General features: G+C 45.8%; 1 protein-coding gene across 2 annotated transcripts in view; it reads left to right on the top strand.

Moving 5' to 3' along the window:
* The window catches only part of LOC144792572 (uncharacterized), a 283,419-nt gene that overhangs the window by 252,185 nt on the left and 6,583 nt on the right, over positions 1-24,651 (top strand). For both annotated transcript variants that reach the window (XM_078667671.1, XM_078667670.1), the window contains exon 7: positions 14,656-14,778. In XM_078667671.1, the coding sequence (XP_078523797.1) occupies positions 14,656-14,778 (123 nt within the window). The remainder of the gene's footprint in view (positions 1-14,655; positions 14,779-24,651) is intronic.

Raw genomic sequence — 24,651 nt, 5'->3', positions numbered from 1 at the left:
GGATCCACACAGGGAGTGTTCTAAAGTAATACAGGAAGCGTGGTAGCGCCACCATTTTCAGTAGTGCTACCCGGCCCGCTACTGATAATGGCAGTGTGGCCCAAAAGGCCATGCTGCTCTTCAGAGCTCTTATTCCGCGTCCTATGTTTCCTTCCAATATATCGGCCGGTGAGTGGTATATATGCACACCCAGGTATTTTAAACAGGTGGGCTCCCAACGCACTGGTCTGGCCGTGAGCGTCTGCGGATCGCCGTGGCAGACCGGGAATAAGCATGTCTTGTCCCAATTTACTCTGAGTCCCGATATTCTGGCAAACCTCTGTAGCAAGCCGTCTGCGCCCTCCAGCGCCCGCTCGGTGTCCTCAAGAAAAAGAAGGAGATCGTCCGCGTATAGTGAAATATAGTGGTGCCCAGTCCTGTCCCTCAATCCGGCATAATGAGCTCCTGTTCTAACCGATATCTCCAACGGCTCTATCGCCAGGGCGAATAGTAACGGTGACAACGAGCATCCCTGCCTCGTGCCCCTGTCGACTGGGCATTGCTGTGATATTAGGGCGCCCGTTTTAACCCTGGCTACCGCCGATGTGTAGAGTACTGAGGTCCATTTCAGAAAGTCTTCGGCTACTCCATCACTGCGTAAAGGTATTCCCACTCGAGACTGTCAAAGGCCTTCTCAATGTCTATTGATAAGATCACTGGGTGACGGGCCTCTGGGTGGTTCTCCCCCAATATTCGGATCAATCGGCGCACGTTCGAGGTCGTGTTTCGCGACGGGATAAACCCAGCTTGGTCCGTGTGCACCAATGTGGTCATGTGGCTCAATAGGCGAGTTGCTAAAATACTGCTCAGTATTTTATAGTCAGTGGTTAGCATTGAAAGCGGCCTGTAAGAGGCTGTGTTCCCGCTCTCCCTACCCGGTTTCAGTAGGGGTATTATTAACGCTTCCCGCATGGAAGGTGGTAGCCGTCCCAGGCATTTCGCCTCTTTGTAGACCTCGAGTAACCGTGGTGTCAAGAGGTCGACATGCTGGCTGTAGAATTCTATTGGTATGCCAGCCAACCCTGGGGTTTTGTTGCGCGCCATGCTTTTAATGGTGCCCCGAATTTCCTCCGCTGTTATATCCCTGCCCAACGCCTTGGCCTGGTCCCGACTCCGGAAACGTCCCTCCAGAAAGGCTTCCACTGCCGGGGCCCCCACCTCCAACCTGCTTCTATAGAGGGACGCGTAATAGTTCTCGAAGCACTGCAGCACTTCTGCCTGAGCGTAAACTTCCCTATCGTCAGGTGTACGGATCAACACTATGGGGGTGCTCCTTTTTGTGGGATTAGCTAGCCAGGCCAGTAAAGTCCCGGCTCGATCGCCCTCTGCATGCGTCCTGGCCGTATATGCCTTGTAGTCGTAACTCCGCAAGCGCTCTGTTTCAACCGCCACCAGTTCTTTGGCCCCGGCGACAATATCTTGTAGTTCCGGATGGCCGGGCCTGGAGAGCTCCGCCTCACGAAGCGCCTTGTCTGCTTTATCCAGGTCATCCAGAAGGACCCTACGCACCCCTGCTCGCGCTCCTATACAAAACCCCCTCAGGACCACCTTGAAGGCATCCCACTCTGTCGCTCGCGCCTCGGTCGTACCGGCATTATCTGCAAAGTATTGCGTGACATGCTCTTTCAATGCTCCCTTAAACACCGGATCATCAAGTAATTTTGGGCGGAGTTTCCAAGTGGGCACACAGGATGCACTGGGGAGCCAACGCAAGACAAGGTAGCTAATCACCATCCTTACATAGTTTGTCTCTGAAACTTGGGCTGATCCCTCCTCTGGCCCTGACTTTGTGGCAGCAATCTCTCCTGGCTATTCGATCTATTGATTAGATTGACCCCTTAAACAGGGTGATGGACTAGCTACCATCTACCTTGACAATGTGCCAGCCATTTTCTGCCCTGTATTATTGCTAGAATGCAAAGCACTCTCCTTTAACATAGACCTTTGTAACATTCAATCCTTTAATGGATTGTATATTTATCGCCCTCCCAGGCTGAGGAACATCTTTACCCCGACGGTGGGCTCCTTATTGGAGGCCAGTTTATGTGCTAAAGATCTCCTGGTTCTAGGAGATTTCAACTTCTATCTAGAAGCTTCAAATGATAAAGGCACTGAGGCTCTCATTGATACCAAGGCCAGCTTAGGCTTTTCCCAAGTAGTGCGCGATCCCACATAACTTGCTGGCCACCTGCTAGATGGGCTTTTCATCAACAACACACTATTAACTGAAAAAGGCTCAGAGACATGGACAGATCATCATACTGTGAAGTTTGAGATGAACTTACCTCACAGAGCGCTGCCCGATATTTCCTCTCAGAGTTCTCATAGGTCACGTACCGGGAATAGAATTAATACTGATCAATTTAACCAGATGCTGGAACATTCTCAGCCCGAATATTCAATAGACCTAGATCAGGCCACTCTAAATTATTCCAACTGGTTAAACTCAGCCACTTCCCTCCTAGCTCCTGTTAAGACCTGTTACTCTCATAGAAATAATGTGTCCGTACCATTCTTAGAATGCAAAAAGAAGGCTGCAGAAGAGAACAACAAAAGTGGAGAAAGGATTACAGTAGGGAAGAAAAAGAAAAATATAAACATTGTATAGCTGTTTATAAGTCCTTACTGACTAAAGAAAAGTCTGCTTATTTTGAACAACAAATTGAATCTTATAACCAATCCTCAAAATAAATATTCCAGATAGTGAAAAAGTTTACCTCTGTCCTGTGTAATAATCTGGCAAGCAGTAAACAATCTTTTTGCCATACTCTTGCAAATTATGTCCTAAACAAAGTGGAACAGGTATACAACAAGTTAGACTTTAATATAGAAATCATCCCTCAAGAAAGTAAGCTTTTCTCTTCAGGTCCTGAACAAACTACGGTCACGGAATTTACTGCAATTCTTACTAACCAGGTAATGATTCAAATGCAATCCTGGAAATCTGGTTCTCCACTTGACCCAGGCCGTTCCTCAGTGATCAAATTATCTCCAGAGATCATGGCTTCTATTCTCACAATTATTTTTAATTCAATGTTCATGGCGTGCTACTTTCCTAAACAATGGAAGGCAGATTCAATACTTCCACTAATAAAAAAAAAATACTAGTTTGAATCCATCGGATCCCAACAGCTACCGCCCAATCTCTCGCCTTCTATTACCTGCACAAATTGTAGAAAAGGCCATGAATCAACAGCTGGCACAGTTAATACAGAATAACCATCCTCTGGATACCACTCAGTTCGGATTCAGAAGTGGCCACAGCATTGGAACTACCCTGATTAAACGCACAGAGGCGATAAGTGCCGCCCTAGATAAAGGAGGGAGTGCAGCCCTTGTCCTACTCGATCTATCGGCAGCCTTTGATACAGTCCATCATGATCTGCTGATTGACAATGTCCATGACATCGGGATCAAAAGGCTTGCATTTGACCCATTAGGATCCTTTTGGTGGGAGAGCAAACAGTAGCGTTTGAACAATTTGTTCCTGAACCCTTCTCCTTGCATTGTGGGGTGTCCCTCAGGGGTCCTCGCTTAGTCCAACATTGTTCAACGTTTATGTAATTTCACTGGCAACCTTGATTATATCTTTCTTTTGCTCTAACACTTTATGCCAATTACCTGCAAATTATTGTGTCACTTTCTGACAAGGATAATAACGCCGGTTCCAGGTTCTATGACTCTGTTTGCTATCAGCAATTGGATGAGCAAGAATTGATTGAAGCTAAATTCTGAGAAGACAGAGGTCATTCTTTTTGGCAACCAGACTTCTTTTTTGTCCCAATCTTGGTAGCCGGAGGAATTAGGAACTCTCCCTATTCCTGTAAGTAAAGCAAGAAACGAAGGAGTACTAATGAATAACAACTCGCTTTTGTAGACCACGTAAATGCAATTATCGCCTCCTTTTTCTACACACAATAGTATGATAAAAAAAATATCCCCTTCTTTCCCGGTACGCACAAAAAATGGTTGTAACAGCTCTTGCCCTCTATCAAATTAGATTTTTGTAATGGTCTATATTTAAATATGCAGCAACAACACTTGAACAAACTTCAAACCTTACAAAACGCTTTTGCTCAACTGCTTTCAAGGACCCCTAAATTTAAATCTGTTTCACAAGCTTGTCGTTAATTACACTGGCTCCCAGTCAGGAAAAAAATCCGGTTCAAGGCATTTTGTACTGCCTACAAGGCATTGCACGATGCTGGTCCTGATTACTTGAAACAGAAATTCAAGTGTCATGAACCAAACATGAATTTGCGCTCTTCTGGGGCTAAGAAACTGATAGTGCCTAGGTTCAAAAGAGTCAACTGGGGAGGAAGAAGCTTTGTAATATGTACATCCAAAGCATGGAACCTCCTACCCTGTCACATTTGATCCATGCCCAATCTGTTATCCTTCAAGAAAGAATTAAAAACTCAGCTTTTCTAGAACTAGCTTTTCTCTGATCCTTTTCAGCAGAGCTAGCACCAGGACACCTCCAGGTAATAGTGTGCTTCAAAAGTCACTTTAACAGAACATAGCCCGTGTTACTGCTCTTCACATGTTTTATCCTAATTCAAAAAACACTGTGACCGCCAGTCGACATCCCCCCTCTTCTCCCCTGCCCCCCCTCCCCGCTACCCCACACTCCCACAAGGCTCTGTAATGCTCTGCCCTGTCTGTTAGTGGTCTCTTTATAAGCAGAGGAAGGCATATGTTTTCGCATACCTGTGAATGAGCTCAGTCTTCATAAACTCAAGTGGATCTCTGAACACCTATGGGCTAAAAATGTTACCAGGATGACTCCCAAAACTCACTTCAGATGCCTGACATCCCCAGTAAATTTACCACCCGTTCTGAGAGGCTACCTCTTGTTTCAAACTAGATTATAGACAGTAAAGTCCACATTTGTAAAGCGCACAATCACCCGTAAGGGTCTCTAGGCGCTGGGGGCCGTCGGGAAGATTAAGCGAGCTATTGCCCAAAGTCACATGGTGCTGGGCTAACCTGCCGCCGGAGCCGGGGATCGAACCGTGGTCCCCAGATTCCAGCGTCAGTCGCCCTGGCCGCGGCGCCACACCTCTTCCTCTACATTTCAGTGACCTGAAATGTAGCTTCACAAAAGGAAATACTCTGATTTTTGGGTTTTTCCACTTAATTTGTGATCTTCATGATATTAAGTCCACTATCACTACTTTACTTTCACTTGTCCTGCTCAAAGTTTGATAACAAGCTTAGTGTTGTTTTACCCCATTTTTCAAGGGAGCTAAATTTATTCCACCGCAAGCCTTTACTTAGGTACTTAGATATTTATGGTTGAAATCTTTTTATTATTGAAAGAGATGCAAAGAACAAAGATGATGTATCATTGCAGGTGTCACCTTTAATCACTAGTGCTAGAGTATATGGTATTGGTCAAAAGAGCAATTGTAAAAGAAAGGAGAGAGAGAAGACGTTTCTATTCAAAAACGGAACAAAGAAAACTTTCCCTTCCTGCACCCTCCCCCACCCACAAAACCCAGGTTCACTTTTGCTCTTGGAGTTGAGAATGAATAGGCCGCACCTCAAATAGTCATAGCCACTTATTCGTCAGAGTTCAATTCTGGGAGCCGTAGAAGTCGTAAATATTTGGGGCATGTCAATTCTCTAAAGTCTTGTGTTAGAAGGGATATATAAGGGCGCCACAATTTCCAGAAGGCCTTGCCTTGGTTTGTTAGTGTCAAGGATATTCTTTCCGTGTCTAGAATATTCCATAGCTTATGTAGCCATCCTGTGTGAGTTGATAGTTGTGACGTGCCTCAGTTCGTTAGGACATTCTGTATCGCTGCCCCAGCACCAGACCTATCTGTCTGCCCCTCCTGAACTTTAAGGGATATGATAAGGGGTTTGGTAACCCTAACAACGTGTAAGCGGGGAATCTAGGTATTTGTGTCTCTAAGTGAGTGTCCATCTCATCAAGTATTTGAGTCCACTATGGCTGGAGTTGGGGGCAGTCCCACAACACATGCATCAAGGTCTCCGGTGCTCCGCAGCCCCTCCAACACACATCACTGCTATTTGGAAACATTTTGTGCAATATAGATTGATTGAGGTACCTCTATGTGGTTATTTTGACAAAGGTTTTGGTGAGGGAGGTATTTGTGGCGGTGTGTCTTGTCTTAAAGTATATATCACTCCACTCTTTCTTGTTTAGCTGTTGCCCCAGTTCCTGCTCCCACCTATGTTGACTGGCTTTGTACGTATGCTTGCGGCGCTGGATCAAAAACTCATAAATCTCAGAGATGAGATATTTACCTGAAGTATGGGAGACAACCAATACTTGTATGCTGTAAGAGGTCTCTGAATGGAGTGTTTATTACCAGGGTGTGTTAACCAGTGGCGGAGTTCTAGATAGTGTAATCTTTCAGATTCGGGAAGGGTAAAGTCCACACTCTGTTACCCAAAAGGAATCACCCCGTCTCGTCTATCATATGCCCCATTGAACGACACTCAGCATCTCCATTCCATGAAAGCCCCGGGGTCAAGCCTTGGGTAAAGTCGGGATTATCGAATAGTGGCGTTAGCGGGAAGGGCAATGAGGTAAGACCACATTTGATGTTTGTTTGATCCCATGCATCCATTATCACTTGTGTGATGGGCGAAGGTATCGGTTCCTTGGTCTATCGGTTTTCTTGAGGAAGGGAATCTTGTACAGAGAAGTACCCGCCACTGCTTTGTCTTGGAAAAGCCCATGCTTCCCTGACTCAGACTGGTGCCATTCCATCAGGTACCGTAGCTGCGCCGCCGGGTAATACAGGTGGAGATCAGGAATGCCCGTGCCTCCATCCTTGGGTGGGATGTAACACAACTTCCTCCACATGCTTGGTTTCTTTCCGAACCAGATGCATTGAATGATTTCAGCCTGTAATGTATTAGGCATTCCTTTGGGTGGGGCTAAAGGCAGAGTTTGGAATACAGAGACGATCTTGGGGAGTATGGTCATTTTGACCGCAGCAATACAGCATAACCAGAATATCTGATTGGTTACCTCGCTCCTAATCTGTCTTAGTGGGGTTTGATAATTTATTGAAGAGGTCTATTGGATGGTAGGTGCTAGTTCAATTCCCAGATATGGGAGTGCAGCAGGTTGCCATTTGATAGGGTATTGTGCTTGTAAGCGTGTCACTTACTCCTGGGGCATTGAGAGGTCTATTGCCTGTGATTTCTCGACATTAACTTTAAAGCCCGATGTCCATCCAAACGCTTCCAGTTCCTATAGAGATAACGGCATTGTGCAGACAGGATTATCCAAAGTGAGCAGAATGTTGTCTGCATACATACTCAGTTTGTGAAGCCCCCCCTCCTGCCCCCATAGATGGCACCAATAATCCAGGGGTTGTCCCTCACTCTTTGGCCATTCACCCGCACTGATGCCATAAGGAGATAGTAACAATTCATAATTCACGTCTTTAATTTGTCACCTAGACCAAAGTGCACTATAACCTGCTCTAGGTAAGGCCAATGTGCCCTATCAAAGGCTTTTTCGGCATCTATTCTGTGTGCTAAAATGCCAGTGAATAGTTTAAAATCTACATTCAGTAGAGAAATGGGTCGATAAGAACTACACTACTGTTTGTCTTTCCCTGGTTTGGGCACTACCTCAATAGAGGCAGCTAGCATTGATGCAGGGATTGCACCAGGTTGTGTGAAGGAGTTAAACAGCTGCGTTGGGGGAGGAGCCAAGATGGCGATCGACACGGACGTGTAAGCTCCCGGCTCCGTATGCCTTTGAGCCCCGCAAGACGATCCTGAGCACGATTTCGGTATTAAATGGCAGCGGGGCGAAGGTGAATGTGCGCAGATGCTGAGTGCACGATTTCGATGTCCCTACCGGCCTCGCAGACGGACATATTGGTGGAGTTCACCGATGGCCTTAAACGACCCTGAGCCTAGCCCTAGACTGCTAAACATGGCCGGGCACTGACTCAGCCAGCGGGACCTGGGCGGAGTCGGCCCACCGGGAAGCGGCAATTCCAGAGCGGTCCTCTCTGAGGGTGCCCCGGCCGTCGCATGGTGCGGCTGGAGTGCGTCCTCGGCATGTTGGCTCGGTGGAACTGATCCTGACTGCGGAGTTCGAGAGGTGAGCCTATCGGCTTTGTTTACTACTCTGCCCGGTTATCACTGGCCGCTCCCATACTTAAGCATGTGGTTGAGTCGGAAAGGAGATGGCCACTGCCACTGATTGCTTTCTGGGTCCACACTTTGGAAGCCCTCGAGACTCCAGCAGCAGTCTGCCTGGACCGGTCTTATCCCCGCCCAGCCTTTGTTCTCCTGTCCAGCTGGATACGCCCGACGGGTGCCTGCATAAGATGGGGTATTACACCTTGTCCACTGAAGTGATGTGTGAGGGCGAGTGTGAGGCACCGAGTGACTCTTCGATGTGGGGGCTCCAGCCTGTGCTGTCCTGCAGCGACATCCTTGCCGCTCTGAATGACTTTCAGTCTGCTTGGAGAGATGGCTACCGGGCGCTTGGTGAACGGCTTGACGATATTGCGATCACACTGGGGCAACTGCGTTCGGATGCCCTCCAGATTCGCGAGGAGTTGCCCCCACCTATGTTTGACGAGGATCCTGTGGTTTTGCTTGGATGCGGAGGGGAATGGACGATCCCGGATAGTGTGGGTGTCTGGGACAGATTGCCTACATGTCTCCATTGTTATGGAGGACGCCTTTCCCAGCATTTGACGGTGGCCCCGTCCGCTACAGCTCCGCTGATGACTCAGACACTGGTTCAGCTACTATTGCCTCTTATGACTGCCGCCTCTTCCCTCGCCCTGTATCTTTGCGGTGGTATGCTTTTTCAGACTTGGAACTGGGAGTGACCATCTACAATGGAGGAGACTCTGTCCGTGCCCGGCGGCGTCCATTTTGTGCTGGCGAGCTGCACCCCGGCCAGGCGTGGACATTTTGTCTTCTTTTGTCTGCTGAGACGGCATCTCCTTTGCGGGCATGGCACGGGGGACTTACAAAAAAAGGCCAGGGCTAAGTGTTTTCCGCTAGTTTTTGATGTCTGTGGGGCTGGAGGAGAAGCGGATTGGCGAATTCCTACGACATGCTTCATGGCGCACTACGTGATGTTTCGCCCCCATTTTTATTGTACTGAGAAACTGTAGTAGTTGATTGTTTCTTCTGGGGTGGCGATTACACTAATGGCAGGGGAGACCGGGAGCCTGTTGGGTTTGCCCTCCTCCGGTATTATATTAACTCTTTTTCTTTTCTCTTTTTCCCTTTTCTGACTCTAAATTTCGGGTTTCGGTTTTTCGGGCGATAGGCACACTGCTAGGGGGGGGAGTAGGCCGTAGCCTCAGCATGCGTGTAGGGTGGGGGGGTGGGGGGTGGGTTTTTTTGTTTCGTTTACGTTTCTATGGGCCTTATTTTTCTTCTCTTTCTCTTGGTTCTTTTTACTTTTTCCTTCTTCTCTTGGGTCAGTATGGTGGCTAGGTGTAGCGCCGCTTATTGTTTCTGTTCTTCGTTTTACTACTAACATTGGTTAGGATGTTCCACGTCCATGGGGCGGGCAATGACCTGTAAGTACTGTGAATATATGCTATCATCCTGATACGTATCCTTTTATGCCGATTTCTCGATTGCCACCCTTCGTTTTGTTGATAATTTGCTGTGATCATTGCCCGCTATGTGCTTTCGGTGGATTGAATGCATCTGATCCTCTTCATCTAAAAACTTTTAAAAATTAACCTAATTTATCCTGTACCCAGCGGTCCCCTTTTCCATACGTCATGTTTCGGTTGCTGCTTTTCGTCTCTGAGACTGTTGGGATGTTTTCACCTTGCTTTTTGTATTATTAATCGACTTCGAGGCCGGCCAGACTGGTTGTGGGCCCGTACCTTTATGCTTATGATGCACAATAAAGGTTTAAAAAAAAAAAAAAAAAAAAACAGCTGCGTTAATACGGGAGCTAAAACATTGCAGAATCTGTTGTAGAAAATAGGAAGGTACCTTTCTGGACCTGGTGACTTGGAGAGTTTTAAGCGAGAAATGGCTGAGATTACCTCCTCAGGTCGTATGTCCTCCTCTAGTGTCTCTAGCTGCACCTGGGTGAGACAGGATGTGTTTGCTCCTTGGAGATAGATAGTGCTATATAGGGGGTCTAGGTCTTGTCTTGTATATAAAGTGTGTAGAACTTCTTAAATGAGTCCGCTATATCTCTGTTGCCAGTAATGAGCCCTTTCTCCTGAGATTGCAGCGCGGCTATTCCTGTTGCTTGATGCACAGTTTGTTGACCAGGATTCAGCCACACCTGTCCCCCCAACATAATATGAGTGTCGTAGGCAGAGCACCGCATACTCGGCTCAATCGAGATTTAGGCCTGCCAGTTGAGCACATAGAGCAGTTAACTGGTGCCGCACCTTTGGCTCACCAATGCGTTGGAGAATGTGTTCTAATTCCTTAACCTGAATAGAGAGATTGTCTCACTGCGAAGGGGAAATGTCTCTTTTTCTTCTTTGCAGTGCTTTATCAGCAGCAGGAGTAGAGTAGTGCCCCCTGCTTACTGCTTTCAATGCCTCCCACAGTGTCGCAATAGATACCTCAGGCGTGTTGTTGAATGCTAGATAGTTTAAGATAGCTGTTTGGATTTGGGATTTCACTGCGGAATCTTTTAGCATAATTTCACGCAGGCATCATGTCCAGTGATGGGCTGTATTGGAGACAAAGATAATGAGTGTTACCGCTGATTGGTTAGAGAGCACTATTGGGAGAATTTCTATGTCTATGGTGGAGCCATGTATGTTTCTTGTGCCCAAGAAATGATCTAGTCTTGCATATGTTTAGTGCTCTGAAGAGTAGAAGGTGTATTCCTGTACCTCTGGTTGGAAATATATGCATATGTCACGAAGCCCTATGTCTCTAACCCACTTATAACAGCTCTTTGATAATGCCCCGGTTTGTCCGTGTCGTTTTGTCGATCTATCTAGGTCTGTTTTAAAAACGAAGGTTTCTTGGCCTTCATTTGGCGTATCCAGTGATCCCACAATGAAAGTCCTGTTTCCTAATGTGAGCTGATATGTGAATAGCCTGCCCCTTAACTCAGTCTCCCTACGTCCAATTGTCCCCTTGGAGGAGCGCGCCACCAGTATAGCCACACCTGCTCCCTTAGAGGGGGTGGAGGAGAAGACTTGATGTGGGAATGCCCGTGAACCAAGTCTATGATAATCCCTGGACAGGAGTTGTGTTTCCTGGAGCAGGCAAATATCTGCCCCAGAGTTCTCAAGGTAGGACAAAACAGCCTTGCGTTTGACTGGACTTTTGAAACTTTTGACATTCAGAGTTAATATTTTGAGGGTCGTGTCTGGCATGTAGTTGTAAGAAAGAGGCGAGTGGCTTTCCTGTGAGCCTGTGCATTACCGTGAAGTGGACTAACCCTCGGGATAGAGGTGTTGTATGAGGTGCAACGTGTGACCATGGTGAACATGAAAATAGTCCCCAATCCCAAAAACCCGAGCAATGTGTAGATTAAGATAGAAAACATTTGATATAGATCTAAGGGCCGCTTGCTGCCCCTCTGCTATCTTGGCTGGGTACGGCCATGTTGGTCCCATATTCACTCCTTGTTGCTCTCTCGGTTTCTGCGAGCTCTCTTGTGTGCAGGAGAGGAGTTTGACAGCTGTCTTTTTGCTCAGGTTCTTTACTGAGGATTTGGCAGATCCCAGTCTTGGAACGTAGCTGGTGGAGCTTGCCCTCTAGGTGAAAGATAATACTGATAGGGTGGCCCCTGGAGTAAGCCACTCCCTTGTCCAATAAGTGCTGTGTGACAAACCTAAACTTGTGCCGTCTTTGTAGTGTAATGGCTGCCAGGTCTTGAAATAGTACAGGTGTCTGGCCTCAGAAGCTGAGGGGGTGTTTCTCACAAGCTTTACGGAGTATTTCCTCCTTCATGGGGAAATAATGTAAACAGACCAAGATGTCCGCTGGGGATGTCCTTCCAGGTCGTGTTCTCCCGGCTTGGTGGGCGAGATCTATTTTTATTACAGTCTCAGGAGGTGGCCCTAGAATATGGCGAAAGAGATCCCCCTACAAAGGCCAACATATCATCTCCTTCGGTTTTAGAAGCCGCTCCCCATATGCGTATGTTGTGGCACCTTGACCTGTTTTCGAGGTCTTCAGTGTGGGCTTGTAGCTCGAGGTGCTCCTCCCGAAGTCTAAGGACCTCCTGCTGTAGGTGTTAATTTTTTCCTGGTGACTGTCTCCACGTTCCTCCAGTGTTGCAACTCGTTCCCCTAGTGAATCCATATCCCTACGGACTTCTCCATGTCCTGCAATAGTTCCCTTTTAACCTCCTGTAGATCATCCCTGAGGGAGCAGAACAAAGATTCTAAAAAGGACCAAGTCACCGGCTCCTCAGGTATGGCTTCATCTCAAGATCATAACAGTTCCGGTCTCCCGTGGCTGCTCCCGTGGGCCCTACGAGCATGCCTCTAATTGTGCGATCTGTTTTGGAGTGGGCGGGTGTCATCTCTGTTGCCAGTCGGGCTGGCCCGTTTTGCTGTGAAGAACCTAATGTGGTATGATCGTTTCTACTGGGCTGCCTATCTTACTCCTTGTGTTCGGATCAACTCCCGTCACATTAAGAGGCTGTGTCCTTATCCCAAGATTTCTGGCCGAACCGTTGCAGCCATTGACTTCATCAGCAGTTTGCTCACAGGGGCCGGCGGATGGGAGTGGTGTGCAGGGGTCCTAATCCTGTGGGGCCACAGTTCAGTTTAATTTGGGCTATTTCCCCAACTCTAGTATGTTGTGGGCCACCGCTGGTAAAGAGCACTTGCCTGATGGCGTCTTAGAATGAGGAATCGGATCTCTTAGAAAGAGTAGCTCGACACTAGTGTGTTTTACAACTGGCCTCCCCTAACTGTCGGTTGGTTCTACTCCTGGAGCCCGGGGTTATATTCCGTTCTAAAGGACCTGCTTGTCCTGGGCCTTCTCGTCTATCCCCTCTCTTCCTCTGGGGCAGGTTCAGCAATATCTGCACTTTCGCGGGTTTCTCTGCCACCGGGCCCCTCAGTTGCCCAGTTTGCGATGTATTGTTGCGTGCTGTGTCTGGGTTAATTGGGCTGGTGGCCGTCTGTTCCCCCCACCTCACCACTCGCTTCGCTCCGATTGCGGCTCAGGAACAGTGCCAGGTCCCGGGCGAACGTACGCCCCACTCCACTGGCCACATCTCCTTCACCCTGGTGCTATTCTCCGGTGGTAAAGAAGTCTCGTCGGTGAGGGAGGCTGGCATCTCCACCTTCCCCATGTTTCTTTACATTCAGCCCGGCAGAGGGGGCCGGGCTCCGCCTCAAAAGCAAACTCAGCCCAACGATGGCAGGCCTCACCTCGTAGGCTCCGGCAGCTTTTGCGTTGCAACCCTCCAGTGTTTAGCTGCAGCGTCAGGCCGTCTCTCATTCGATTTCCTCCTCTCACCGGTCTCTATCAGGTGGCAGGGGGAGGGTCTATTAGTTCAGGCTCAGCCTTGGTCACAGCCGTGCTTGCGGGCCTCACTCCTTCCCCACCGTGTGCACTCTCCGGTCTGCTTAGGACGTCCGTTTTTATTCCTCCTCTGATACCATTTCTGGTGTCCCCGGTACATCCTGAATAGTTTCACAAGTCCCGTTGAGAAGGATATGAGCTATTTGGCGGCCAGGTCGGCTACAGGGATGGAGAGATAGGATCAGGACGTCCTACTTGTCCGCCATCTTGGCCATGGCCCGTACTTGGATATTTAAAGTATATTCTCCGTCCCTCTGGCTGATGGAATGATGTTAGCTTTGGTCCAGGTGTCCTTGCTATTGGAAGTGCAGGTAGGGCTGCCGCAGAAAGCTTTTGTAACTGTTATATTCTGTCTCAGTATGAGGACAAGTTGAGCACACACAATTTGATTGTGACTGCAGGTGAAGTGAGGGTTAGGCTTCTTGGTCACACCATTCCTGGCCATGACCTACTGTCATCCTCTTATGACACATACCTCTGATTTAACTCCCACCTGCTTTGCGTCAAAGTGCACTGGTAGACCAAACCCATCCTTTGGAAAAGGACTGCGGACGGAGAAAATTACAATGCTGAGCCATCCCTCTAGCATTGTAAGTTTTGGTACCAGAACATTGTCTGACATCAATGTTTTGGCCTAAATAGTATCAACAAAAATATCGCCCAATTGGAATTAATAGCAAAATATCTACACCCAAAGGGACAATATTTTTGTAAATTATATTTGGTAAACAACATTTACATCACTCGATATTTGTATACAATATTCTTACATGCAATCATATTGACATGCTCTGTTAATCAGCCCTTTGCTTTTCTGCACTCCCAAAGGGTTTTCATGGTAATTCCTAGGTAGTTAAATATTGTTATGATATACGTCGTATACTGCTCTTTCGTCGCTTTTTATGCTATTTTGGACTGCTTTAAAAAAATATATTGTTCCACACCATTATTAATTTCTCCTTCTGTTACGTGAAGTTTGTGCTACTTTTTTAATAAGATTAGTTCCTTGAGTCCTACTGCATTCATTTGTTTGAACAGGAAGACCATATCAATAGTGTCTCATTTAATAGTGTTCTCTCTTTCTTGACATATCCCCTGGTTTGTTTTCAGTCTTTTGGACCAGAGCCCAGACACTTCTCTCGTCAACTGCAGCAGAAACAGTCTAAGCAGCCTCCAGTCTGAGCTCCAGGCTGGGAACCACACAAATCGACTGAGGAGCACAGGCATTGTCAGGTACATCTCATCTGCCCACATGTTTGCCCTCTTTCTAAAGAATTGTGTTTTAATCAGCAAGAACACCACACGCTCAATGTCATTGTCCATGTTCAGTGTTACATGTTCAAGAGTCTTATAATGGTGGCTAGTGAAGTTTCTCTTTAAAGTGAAGTTGTGAGATATGCAGAGGATAAATGAAAGCAGAGCGTACCTCTTTCCTTTGAAAATCAAATTTGCAGATGAAAAACCTTGGTAACACAGAGTCCTACTCTTCCTTTTCACAATCTTAACAAGAACAGGATGATCTAGGTCCCTAAAGTAGGCTCCTTCTATACTAAAAGCATACAAATAAAAGAATTGCTTTCACTTTCCTGGCTTTTATGAATATCTTATGAGTGCCTTGACGCTCCTTTTTCTTCCTTTCCTTACAGTATGAGGACACGCTAATACTGTCAAGTATTTGAACACCACCAGTGTTCCTTCTGAATATGTTTTCTTTGGGTGCTGCAGAACAGTGTTTTCTTTGGGTGCTGCAGAAGTGTGTGTTTGCAGATCCTTCAGCTGTGTGCATTTTATCAATGAGCTACTTATGAGCTATCATAGTGAGCTTATTACTGAGGGTATTATGGGTGGGTTGTCCACTTAAGCTTTGTTTTTACACATTAATGGCATAGATGTAGGTATATAATTTCCAGTTTTGACCAGTGATGCAGCTGAATGAGGTAAATGCCTAATTCCGACTCATGGACTTGACGTTAAAATTGTCTACTGTTGATACTTGCCAGCACTGCACTTTAATCAGTTTTATGCGGACGTTTCTGTTTAAGAAGCAGGTTATGCTTGTGCCTGTCTGTCATGGGTATATTGGTATGTTGCATCAAGAAGTCAAATACAACTACTTCCGTAGGCACTTTTAATGCGTCAAAGTCTTACTCAGTATTGGGTGCAGGTCGGATGCCGTGGGGAGTGGTGCCAACTTACTCCTATGAGTATCCTGCAGTCCGATATAACAGCCTTTGTCTGGTTCTTCTATCGGTTGTTCTGCTCCCTGACTCTCATCCGTACCCTGTGGTTGATCACTGTTCCTGCTCAAGTGTATGCTCCGGTTGAGATGGAAAAGGCAGCTTTTTAATGTGTTAGGCACCACACAAAACAAGCATTGGCATTGCCAATAGGTCTCGCTTGTGGGACCTTATAAGTATTTAGTTTTGCAGCACAATATCCTTGTTGCACCAAGCGAGACCTATTGGCAATGCCAATGCTTGTTTGGCGTTCTCGCTGTCTGAGGTGTAATTGAATCAACCCCAGTGATACCACGCCGCGTAATTTTACAGAATTCTGTGTAAAAAGCGTAATGCAAAACGCCAGCTAGCAAGTGAATTACGTCGGCCTTTTTACATATTTCGCCAGCGCCTTCTTTCGAAGTGTTGTTTTCATATGCACTGTGCAGACTGCAGAGCACTTCATTTCGCCAAAGTGCCCTGAAGCCAGAGGTCACCCGCACCAGGCGCTGTCTGTCTGGGGCTCTGCTGGGCGGGCTCACCGAGACTCGTCAATTAGAGAAAAGCTCGCGCTGAGTTGAGTAACGTAAACATTTCTAGGCTTTCACGACAGCGTGTTGACAATCTTGTCATTTTAACTTAAACTGTGAAGATTTAGATCACCGAATTAAAGTAACAGCTGTTTTTCTAAAGAAGTGCTGCTGCCGAGGACGTACTTTTTACGCTCTGCCCGTTTGCCGAAAAATGCATACTGATTAAGAACTACGAGTCTGACGTATCAAGCAAGACTTTCAGTTATTTTAAACCTGATTACGCTGCAGACACCAAACAAATAAGCAATATTGCTGTTGTTGACGTCTGATCAGCCAATTGGCAAAAGTTTTCTTATTGCCTCGTCACAATTTTCTCAAGTATCCCAGACCAACTGCGGAGGTGCACGTTGGGTCATCTTCATCGATGTTCTCCCAGGGTCATCAACTGCAATGCAGAAAGTTTTTGTCCTGATGATGGTCTTATGAATCCATTTCCCAAAAGACCGAAACGTCGACCGCTAAGCCTAATTCTGCTTACTACTCATCAGTCATCGTTGATTTCCTCAGACTGAAGTGTAATCAATGTAGTATTATTGATTAGCAGTTTAGACTCTTTTTGTGACTTTAGTTTGGAGCAACCAAATTTCTCCTTCTTTGTCTCAAATGCATCGTTTTGTACCCTGTTTTTACTTTTCCAACTGAATTCCTTCAAAGAAAATAATAACCCTTTGAAATAAATCACCTGGTTTAGTATTTCTTTTCATCATCATGTTAGTGTGGTAACATTGTTGATTTGTTTTTGAACCGATTTACACTCAGCCACTAACCAATGGTAATTGGGTACTTTATTTATGTTGAGTCCCTTTGTGCTGACACTGTGAATGTTGAATGAATTCCCTTGCTGGCCCGTTGTTTCACCAACATGTACTTATAGGCACATTACAGGGGTGCAACAGGTGTCCTTTGGACACCCTGGCACCCTTGGAATTGCGATTCTCAAATTGCGATTTTCTCATAGAAAATCGCAATTTGAGAATGTATCCCCATTCATATTCATTCCTATGGGCCCCTTGGCCCATAGGAATGAATGGGACACTCATTCCTTAATTGCGATTCGCAATTTGCTAATCGCAATTAAGGAATGTTAGAGATTCGCAAAAAAATTGCGAATTATTACCTACATTCCATTTTGCAATTCTCAAATAGCGATTCCTTAAAAATCGCTATTTGAGAATTGCAAAATGGAAATTACCTACATATGCCCCTAAGACTTTAGTGAAAGCACTGGATTTGACTCTGTTTGAAAAGGAGTATGTAATATTGAAAGAATCTAGGGAAGAAGATTGTGATGCCGTTTGAGTCTGTTAAGGAGCAGGAGATACAGGCTATTCCTCTGGCAGAATCGCTGGCATCATCTGTAGCGCCGGTGAAGTCAACTGAAGTGGTGAAGTGATGGTGGGGTCTGGAGCTGAAGGCGAAGATGACTGGAACATTATCGGTTGTGGCTTCGGTTGTGGTTGCCTCTGATGGAATTCCCACGTCGCCACTCAAGAAAAGAGGCTCAACGACTCATGAAAGAGGGCAAGTACTTTTCTGGTGACTCAGATCCTCATGGAGACCTTAGTCCAGATAAAGATGGGTATGGACAGTCCTTTCCCTTGGACCTCGATTTTGTAGGACTTATTGTCTCAGTTGTCTTGATACCTCTCTCGGGAGTGTGAACTGTATTCCCTCCTGAGGTCACATCCTACCACTTGGTAATCAAGAAAGCAGCAGAGATGTTGGACTTCAGCTACCATCCACAGAGATGAAAGACAACATCCTCACTGAGGTACTCAGTACAACTACCCATCGTCGGAGCCCTTACCAACCTTCATGAGGCTTTGATATAGCCTATACATACTTATGGTTTGGGAAAAGCTATCATCTTTCACCATAGTACACACGTCACTAGCAAGGTGCTACAGTGGGCCCCTGGTGATCCAGTATCCTGTCTTCACACCAGCCATCGTAGAGCGGTGTAGTACAAGCCCCTTGTTCCTTCAAACTGTTACCAGGTGCCTTTCACCACCGTGCCCTCAGACAGGGAATCTAAAAAGATGGAACAGTTTGCAAAGAGGGTGTTGTCTGCAGGAAGGATGGCCCTTACAACCCTCAGTTCCATCTGTCTTCTCAGAAAATATCTACATGCTTTCTCGGACACAGCTTAGGCAGTACGCCCAAACCTGCCAGATCTCCTGTAGTCAATTTTTTGGGGCTGGTGGGGAATAGTCAGCCCGCAGCCAAGCAAGTCATGCAGCTGGTCCAGGATACATCGGACTCTGCTGCAAGAGTCATGGAGACCTCTATTTCCCTACGTCGTGTTGCATGGCTACGAAATTCTAGATTCTGCCAGGATAACCAGATGACTCTAATAGACCTCCCGTTCTATGGCTCCCGCATCTTGTGGGCAAAGGCCAACTCAGCCTTGGATTGCTTTGAGGACAACAATGCCCCTGTCAGATCACTCTGCCTCAGACCCAAACCAGAGACTATTGTACATTTTGGAAACTTCAAGGCTTTTCTTTTCAGGGTAACAGCAGCAACAGTTAAACCCTTTCTATAGGCAGTACAGAGTTCAGGACAAAGGACAAACACACGCCCTTCAATTTCTCCTCCCCCCCAAACCTTAGCAGGAAAGCAGCCCTAGTTCCTCCTTGTCAGAAGACAGGCAACTTTTTGGAGGACAGATATCCAACATTCCGCAGGTATGGAGGGCCATCACTTCAGACCTTGCTCTACCCTTTCAACAAAACCTTCCTCCTCTTCTTCCATGTCCCAACACATTTCCTCCAGCCTTGTTCCAAAAGGGTGAAATGGAGTTTGTTCCAGAGAAGGAATGGGATTATCAGGGATACTCCTCTGATAGTCCTAGACCTCAGCGTTCTGAACTGGTTCCTCAAGCAGTAAAAGTTGAAAATGCTATACTTGGCTTACAATATGCTGGAGCTAGGATTGAGAGACTGGATGGTGTCAGTCAAACTGAAGGATGCCTATTTCCACATTCCTATCCTGTGGTCACACATGAAGTATATTTTCTTTACAGTAGGACCCAAATACTACCAGTTTGGGGTCCTCCTGTGTTGGCTGGCTACCGCTCCTCGAGTCTCACGAAGTTGACGATGGTGATAGGGCCTGTCTTATGCGCATGGCAATAAAAATATTCCCTCACCTGGATGACTGACTCATCAAAGTCCGCACTATAAAGATTACTGTTCGATCCTGGCTTTTCCCCCAACAAACTCAAGTCTCACCGGGTCCTTCTCAGCGCATCCTGTTCATAGGGACATTACTGGACACCGCAATGAATCAAGCCTTTCCTCCTCTTCAGAGAGTTCAGGACATCCAAGTGATGATTCAGAGGTTTCAGAATGGAGCGATCGTTCTAGTCCTGGCTGTCTTACATCTACTAGCCTTCTGTTGGTCATCTGTGCACGCTGGCACACGAGGGCCCTCTAAGGCTGCCTCTGCAGGATTTGTTTCCAACATTGTGGAAGCCTCCAAAGCTGTATCAAAATCTCCAGGGACACTGCGGCGGACCACGATGGTGGAGTGTAGAAGGCAACCAGTCCCAAGGGAAGCAGTTATCACTGATGTCTCCTCCCTAAGTTAGGGAGCTCATCTGGAGAAATTGGCAATCAGAGGCCTCTGGTCTCCAGAAGAGCAATTTTTAGAAATTACAGACAGTACATCTGGCTTTCAAGGCTTTTTAGCGGCCAATCTGACCAGATCTTGACGGACATTACGACCACAATGTGGTACATCAAAAAGCTGGGGGGAGTAGGGTTGTATCATCCCTTCTCAGATGCTCTATTCCTGGGCTCAGGACCATTAGATCCGCCTGGTAGCAAATAATCTGGCTGTAGTACTACATGTACGAGTGGACAGTCTCATTTGGCGTCATTTTGCTGATGTTGAGTGGCTAATACAGCCAGAGATAGTCCTGTACATCTTCAAGCTTTAGGGTGCTACTCCAGTGGATCTTGTTTCCACTCACAAGAGTCCTCTGCCCGAAATTCTGTACCCTCCAGTATCATGTGCAGGGAGCTTTAGGGGACTCATTTACTTGGAAGTGGAACTTTCCACTTCGTTACGCATTTTCTCCAACACCCATATGATTCCTCGTGTTTTGAGAAAAATACTTCTTGACTGGGGTCAAGTAATTACCCAACTTCCAGAGCTTTCACCTTAATGCATGGAGATTCAGCGGGGTACTCGGAGATCATTTTTCTTGCCTCGTAAAGGGGTGGATGTTATCTTGTGCTCCTGTACACACACTGCCAACATGGTTTACTCAGGCAGATGGAACAAGTTTGTTAAATGGTCTGCAGAAAACTCAGTAGACTCTCCTGTCAACATTTCGCCCTCTCGCTAGCCCAGTAGAAGTGCTCAGTGGAAAATGTTAAGGGCTACATTTCGGCCTTTTCAGCCTCCTATGCTTGCCTAAATCGCCCATTGTATGAGGTTCTTAAAGAGGTTCACAAACAAGTGTCCACCAATTCCCTTTAAAATGCCTCAATGGGACCTCAAACTTGTTCTTAGGTTTCTTATGTTTTCCAGGGGTGTAACGAGAACTTGAGTTGGCCCCCCTGCAAAGCACATGGAGGGCCCCCCTCGGCAGCCCGGCCCACCACCTACCACTTTGCACCACCACCCACAAATCTGGTATATTTTGATTTGAAACCTCCAACATTTAATACAATGCTTCTATATTGTCTTGACTCAAACTTCTAATGAGAAAGTGGAAAACCCGCAACTTATAAGCTACGCCATTTGTAACAATACTGTCAAGAGCAGATTATTTAACTGAGATAGTAATCAGAACAATGCCAAGGAGAGGTTCTATTGTCCCAGGAACAGTAGCAATCAGAACAATGCCAAGGAGTGATATTCTATTGTCTTTGGAACTGCCTCTTGCTGAAGATCAAAGAACAACTATGAAGGATCTGAATTAGAATTGACATTGATGGACAATAACTTGAAACTTTGAAAGACAAACCCAAACCTGCAATTCCATAGACTTGACTGACTGACAATATACATGAGAAGAACACAAGATATAACTCAGTATCCTCCAAATTCCAAGAGAAATACACTAGTAAATTATCAAAATGCCACACCCTTGCGACTGTCTAGGTCTGTCCATGATAATAACGTCAACTGAGGAAGCAATTTCAATTTATACCATCATGTCTTTATTAGTAAGCAGAACAAAACAGGCAGGCAAACGAGGCTGAGGATGAAAACTGTTTGGATGCTTCAGAACATTGATGCAGATGTTTGTCTGTTTGAATTTATTATTTATGTAGTATAAACAATGCTACATACAAGATTTGAGACACACGTATTACAGACAAGTGCAAGCAACACCATAAATAACACCGCATGTAGAATAAAATCAAACCATATCAGCAAGTACCTAATGACAGAATCTATACAAACTAGTTGTTAAACCAAAAGAAAAGAAAAGTGCAAATACTTCCAAAAGTGCATAATAAAGCAATCACCAGTCCAGCAATATACAAAAATTAAGTATGTTTTGTCAAACATGCCAACTTTCTTGCACCAAGGTGAAAATACTTTCAAATCGCATGATGAAAGTAAGTCCAGCAGTATGCAAAATTGAAGCCAGGTTAGTCAAATAATTCTCCATTTGGTATGTGCATAAAGGCACATATATTTCAAAGCAACTGGTAAACAAGAACAACTACAGCGCCATACAATAATCAAACTGGTTTAGACTAACAATTCCCTTTTTGAAGGCTCAAATATTTCAAAGTGACTGGCAAAACAGTAGCAAGTACAGCAGCATACAAAAATCAAACCACTTTGGTCAACAAATGCCCTTTTAGTTTGTACACGAAAGTGCAAATATTTCAAAGTGACTGGTAAATAAAAAAAATGTAAATACAGTACTTATAGCACACGAATCACCCCCGAAGGGGTAGATCGGCGCTGGGGGCTATTGCCCAAAGTCACATGGTGCTGGGCAGACCCCTGCCGCCGGAGCTGGGGATCGAACGGTAATCCCCAGCGTCAGTTGCCCTGGCCGCGGCGCCACTCCTCTCTATAAATCAAGAACAAGTACAGCAAGCAGCAGCATACCCAAGTCAAACCTATTTAGTAAAACTAATTCCCCTTCTGTTTGTGCATAAACGCATAAATATTTCAAGGTATCTGATAAAGCAATACAATTTAGCAGCATAAACATAAAACCCGTCCAGTCAAACAATGCCCCTTTTAATTTGTGCATAAAGGTGCCAGAGCCCATTTTGCCCATGCCTTAAAATGTCTCTGGATGGCATCTGCCTTTAGTGGTTGCAACAATCTCCCATCCAGTAATGGCAGCTTAAGAGGCAGCAATTGTGACCTGGGAAAGTAGAGGAGGTCCTGGCAAGAGGTGATCCCAAGGATATGGCTCGACAAACATGATACGAGGCAGAGCACTTGGAATTAGGCCTGGGCCCTGGCATGGAACAGGAGCTGAAGGGAAGTGTGAGGGAAGAGAGCAGCCCATCACAAAATGGTGAGCATGTAAATGGAAGTAACAGGGTGGCCAGAGACAGTCCTGCAGGCAAAGGGGCACCAAAACTCACACCTAAATCATTTGAAAAAAATGTCTTTCAGCCCCTCACGTTGGTTCACGAAAAAGCAAATGCATGTACATTTTAGTTAGAAGCATCCAAATCTTGCCTTTCCTGCTTTAGGAGCAGAGACACCTATAGCTGCCATCATGGGAGTGGATATCCGCAACAACAAAGATCGCAAGGTGCAAAGAAAGGATCCCAAAAGTCAGGATATCTACCTAAGGCACTTGGTTAAGCTGTACCGGTTCTTGGCCCGTGGTACAAACTCCAACTTGAACAAGGTTGTTCTGAGGCGCCTTTCTATGAGCCGCGCAAACAGGCCCCCTCTTGCAGTCTCCTGTCTGATCTGCAGGATAAAACTGCAGGGGCGAGACAACAAGACTGCCGTGGTAGTGGGATGCATCACAGATGACGTGGGTAAATCAGGCAGGGTTTTCGTATACAGGAAGTAGTGGTGCTCAGCCAATATTTACATTAAGTTTTTACGTGGAAAAAGTTTGGTATGGTGCTGACAGGGAAGGGAAGACCCTATACCCCCTTAATCTGTGAACCCTAAAACCCCTTAATCTGTGAAGGAGAACCAAACACAAATACATATAGCAACAATCCCGCGCACTCCTATAGAATAAAAATACATCATGTCGGAACCAATCCAAAGTTGAAGTCTTTGATTTCTCTAATCGGTCATCAAACCGAAAACAGCCAGCTAGCCAACATGTGTTTCATCAGAGAAACAGTGTTCTCCAACTCTTCAGGGCTGGGAATTAAACAAAGGATGACCTAAGAACATGGCATAAAAATTACAATGTCTGCAAAGCACATCTTCCCACATTTGTGTAGAGTATAACGTCATCCAACACGCGTGGAAACCAATAAATAAAACATTTTGTAATAAAAAGCCCAACAATTGGTGCAGTAAAGAGACCATTACAGTTTTACACAAGAGGATAATATTCAAATATGAGCAGATAATGTAAAATTAAATGATAGCCCCTCAGCAACAACACTATTGCAATCTATGCGTAAAAATCATGACAGTGAAATTGCGAATAAAATAAGGCAAGACGAATGAATGTAGGTGTACACTGTATATTCAAAGCCATAGCTTGTGTCGTACTAATTTAGTCATAAGATCAAATGAGTGCAGGAATAAAGGGTGTACCTCTATGGCTGAATCCAAATTCAGTAACATCTGATAGAGAAGTAAAAGATCAAGAAATAGGGAGAGTATTATATAATAGCTGACCAATCAAGCAACAAGCGAATTCACATACTAAAGTCAAGGTAAGTAGTGGGAGCGACTAAAGGAATGCCGCATATCCTTACCCCAAAATCGGTGATAATTCCAACCCGGCAGAGTAGGTTAAATCTAGGCGGAACGTTTGCTTTTCAGAATACAAATATGAGCTGTAGGAGTAAAGAGAAGAACAACAGTAAAGATGCGTCACGAGAAATGAAGAGAGCTAGGGCAAGTATACCCTCTACAGAGGCATGCAAAATATCTGTCCAGTGGATGCAAACTAGCGTGTACAGTCAACCAGGAGAGTTGAGGGGGTAAAGGCGAATACTAGATAAAGGGAGAAGTCACAAGATGTAAAGCACACCAAACTTCAATACAAAATATTACCACGTGGGCAAGGCCAAGGTCTTACGTCTCTCAATATAACGTCAAATTGGTGGCTGCAGGTATGCCATTTAGTGGCAACCACCAGGTTTGAATGCTGGATAACT

Source organism: Lissotriton helveticus, chromosome 11, assembly GCF_964261635.1.
Source record: "Lissotriton helveticus chromosome 11, aLisHel1.1, whole genome shotgun sequence".
Lineage (NCBI taxonomy): Eukaryota > Metazoa > Chordata > Amphibia > Caudata > Salamandridae > Lissotriton > Lissotriton helveticus.
This window is presented reverse-complemented; position numbering and strand designations above follow the sequence as displayed.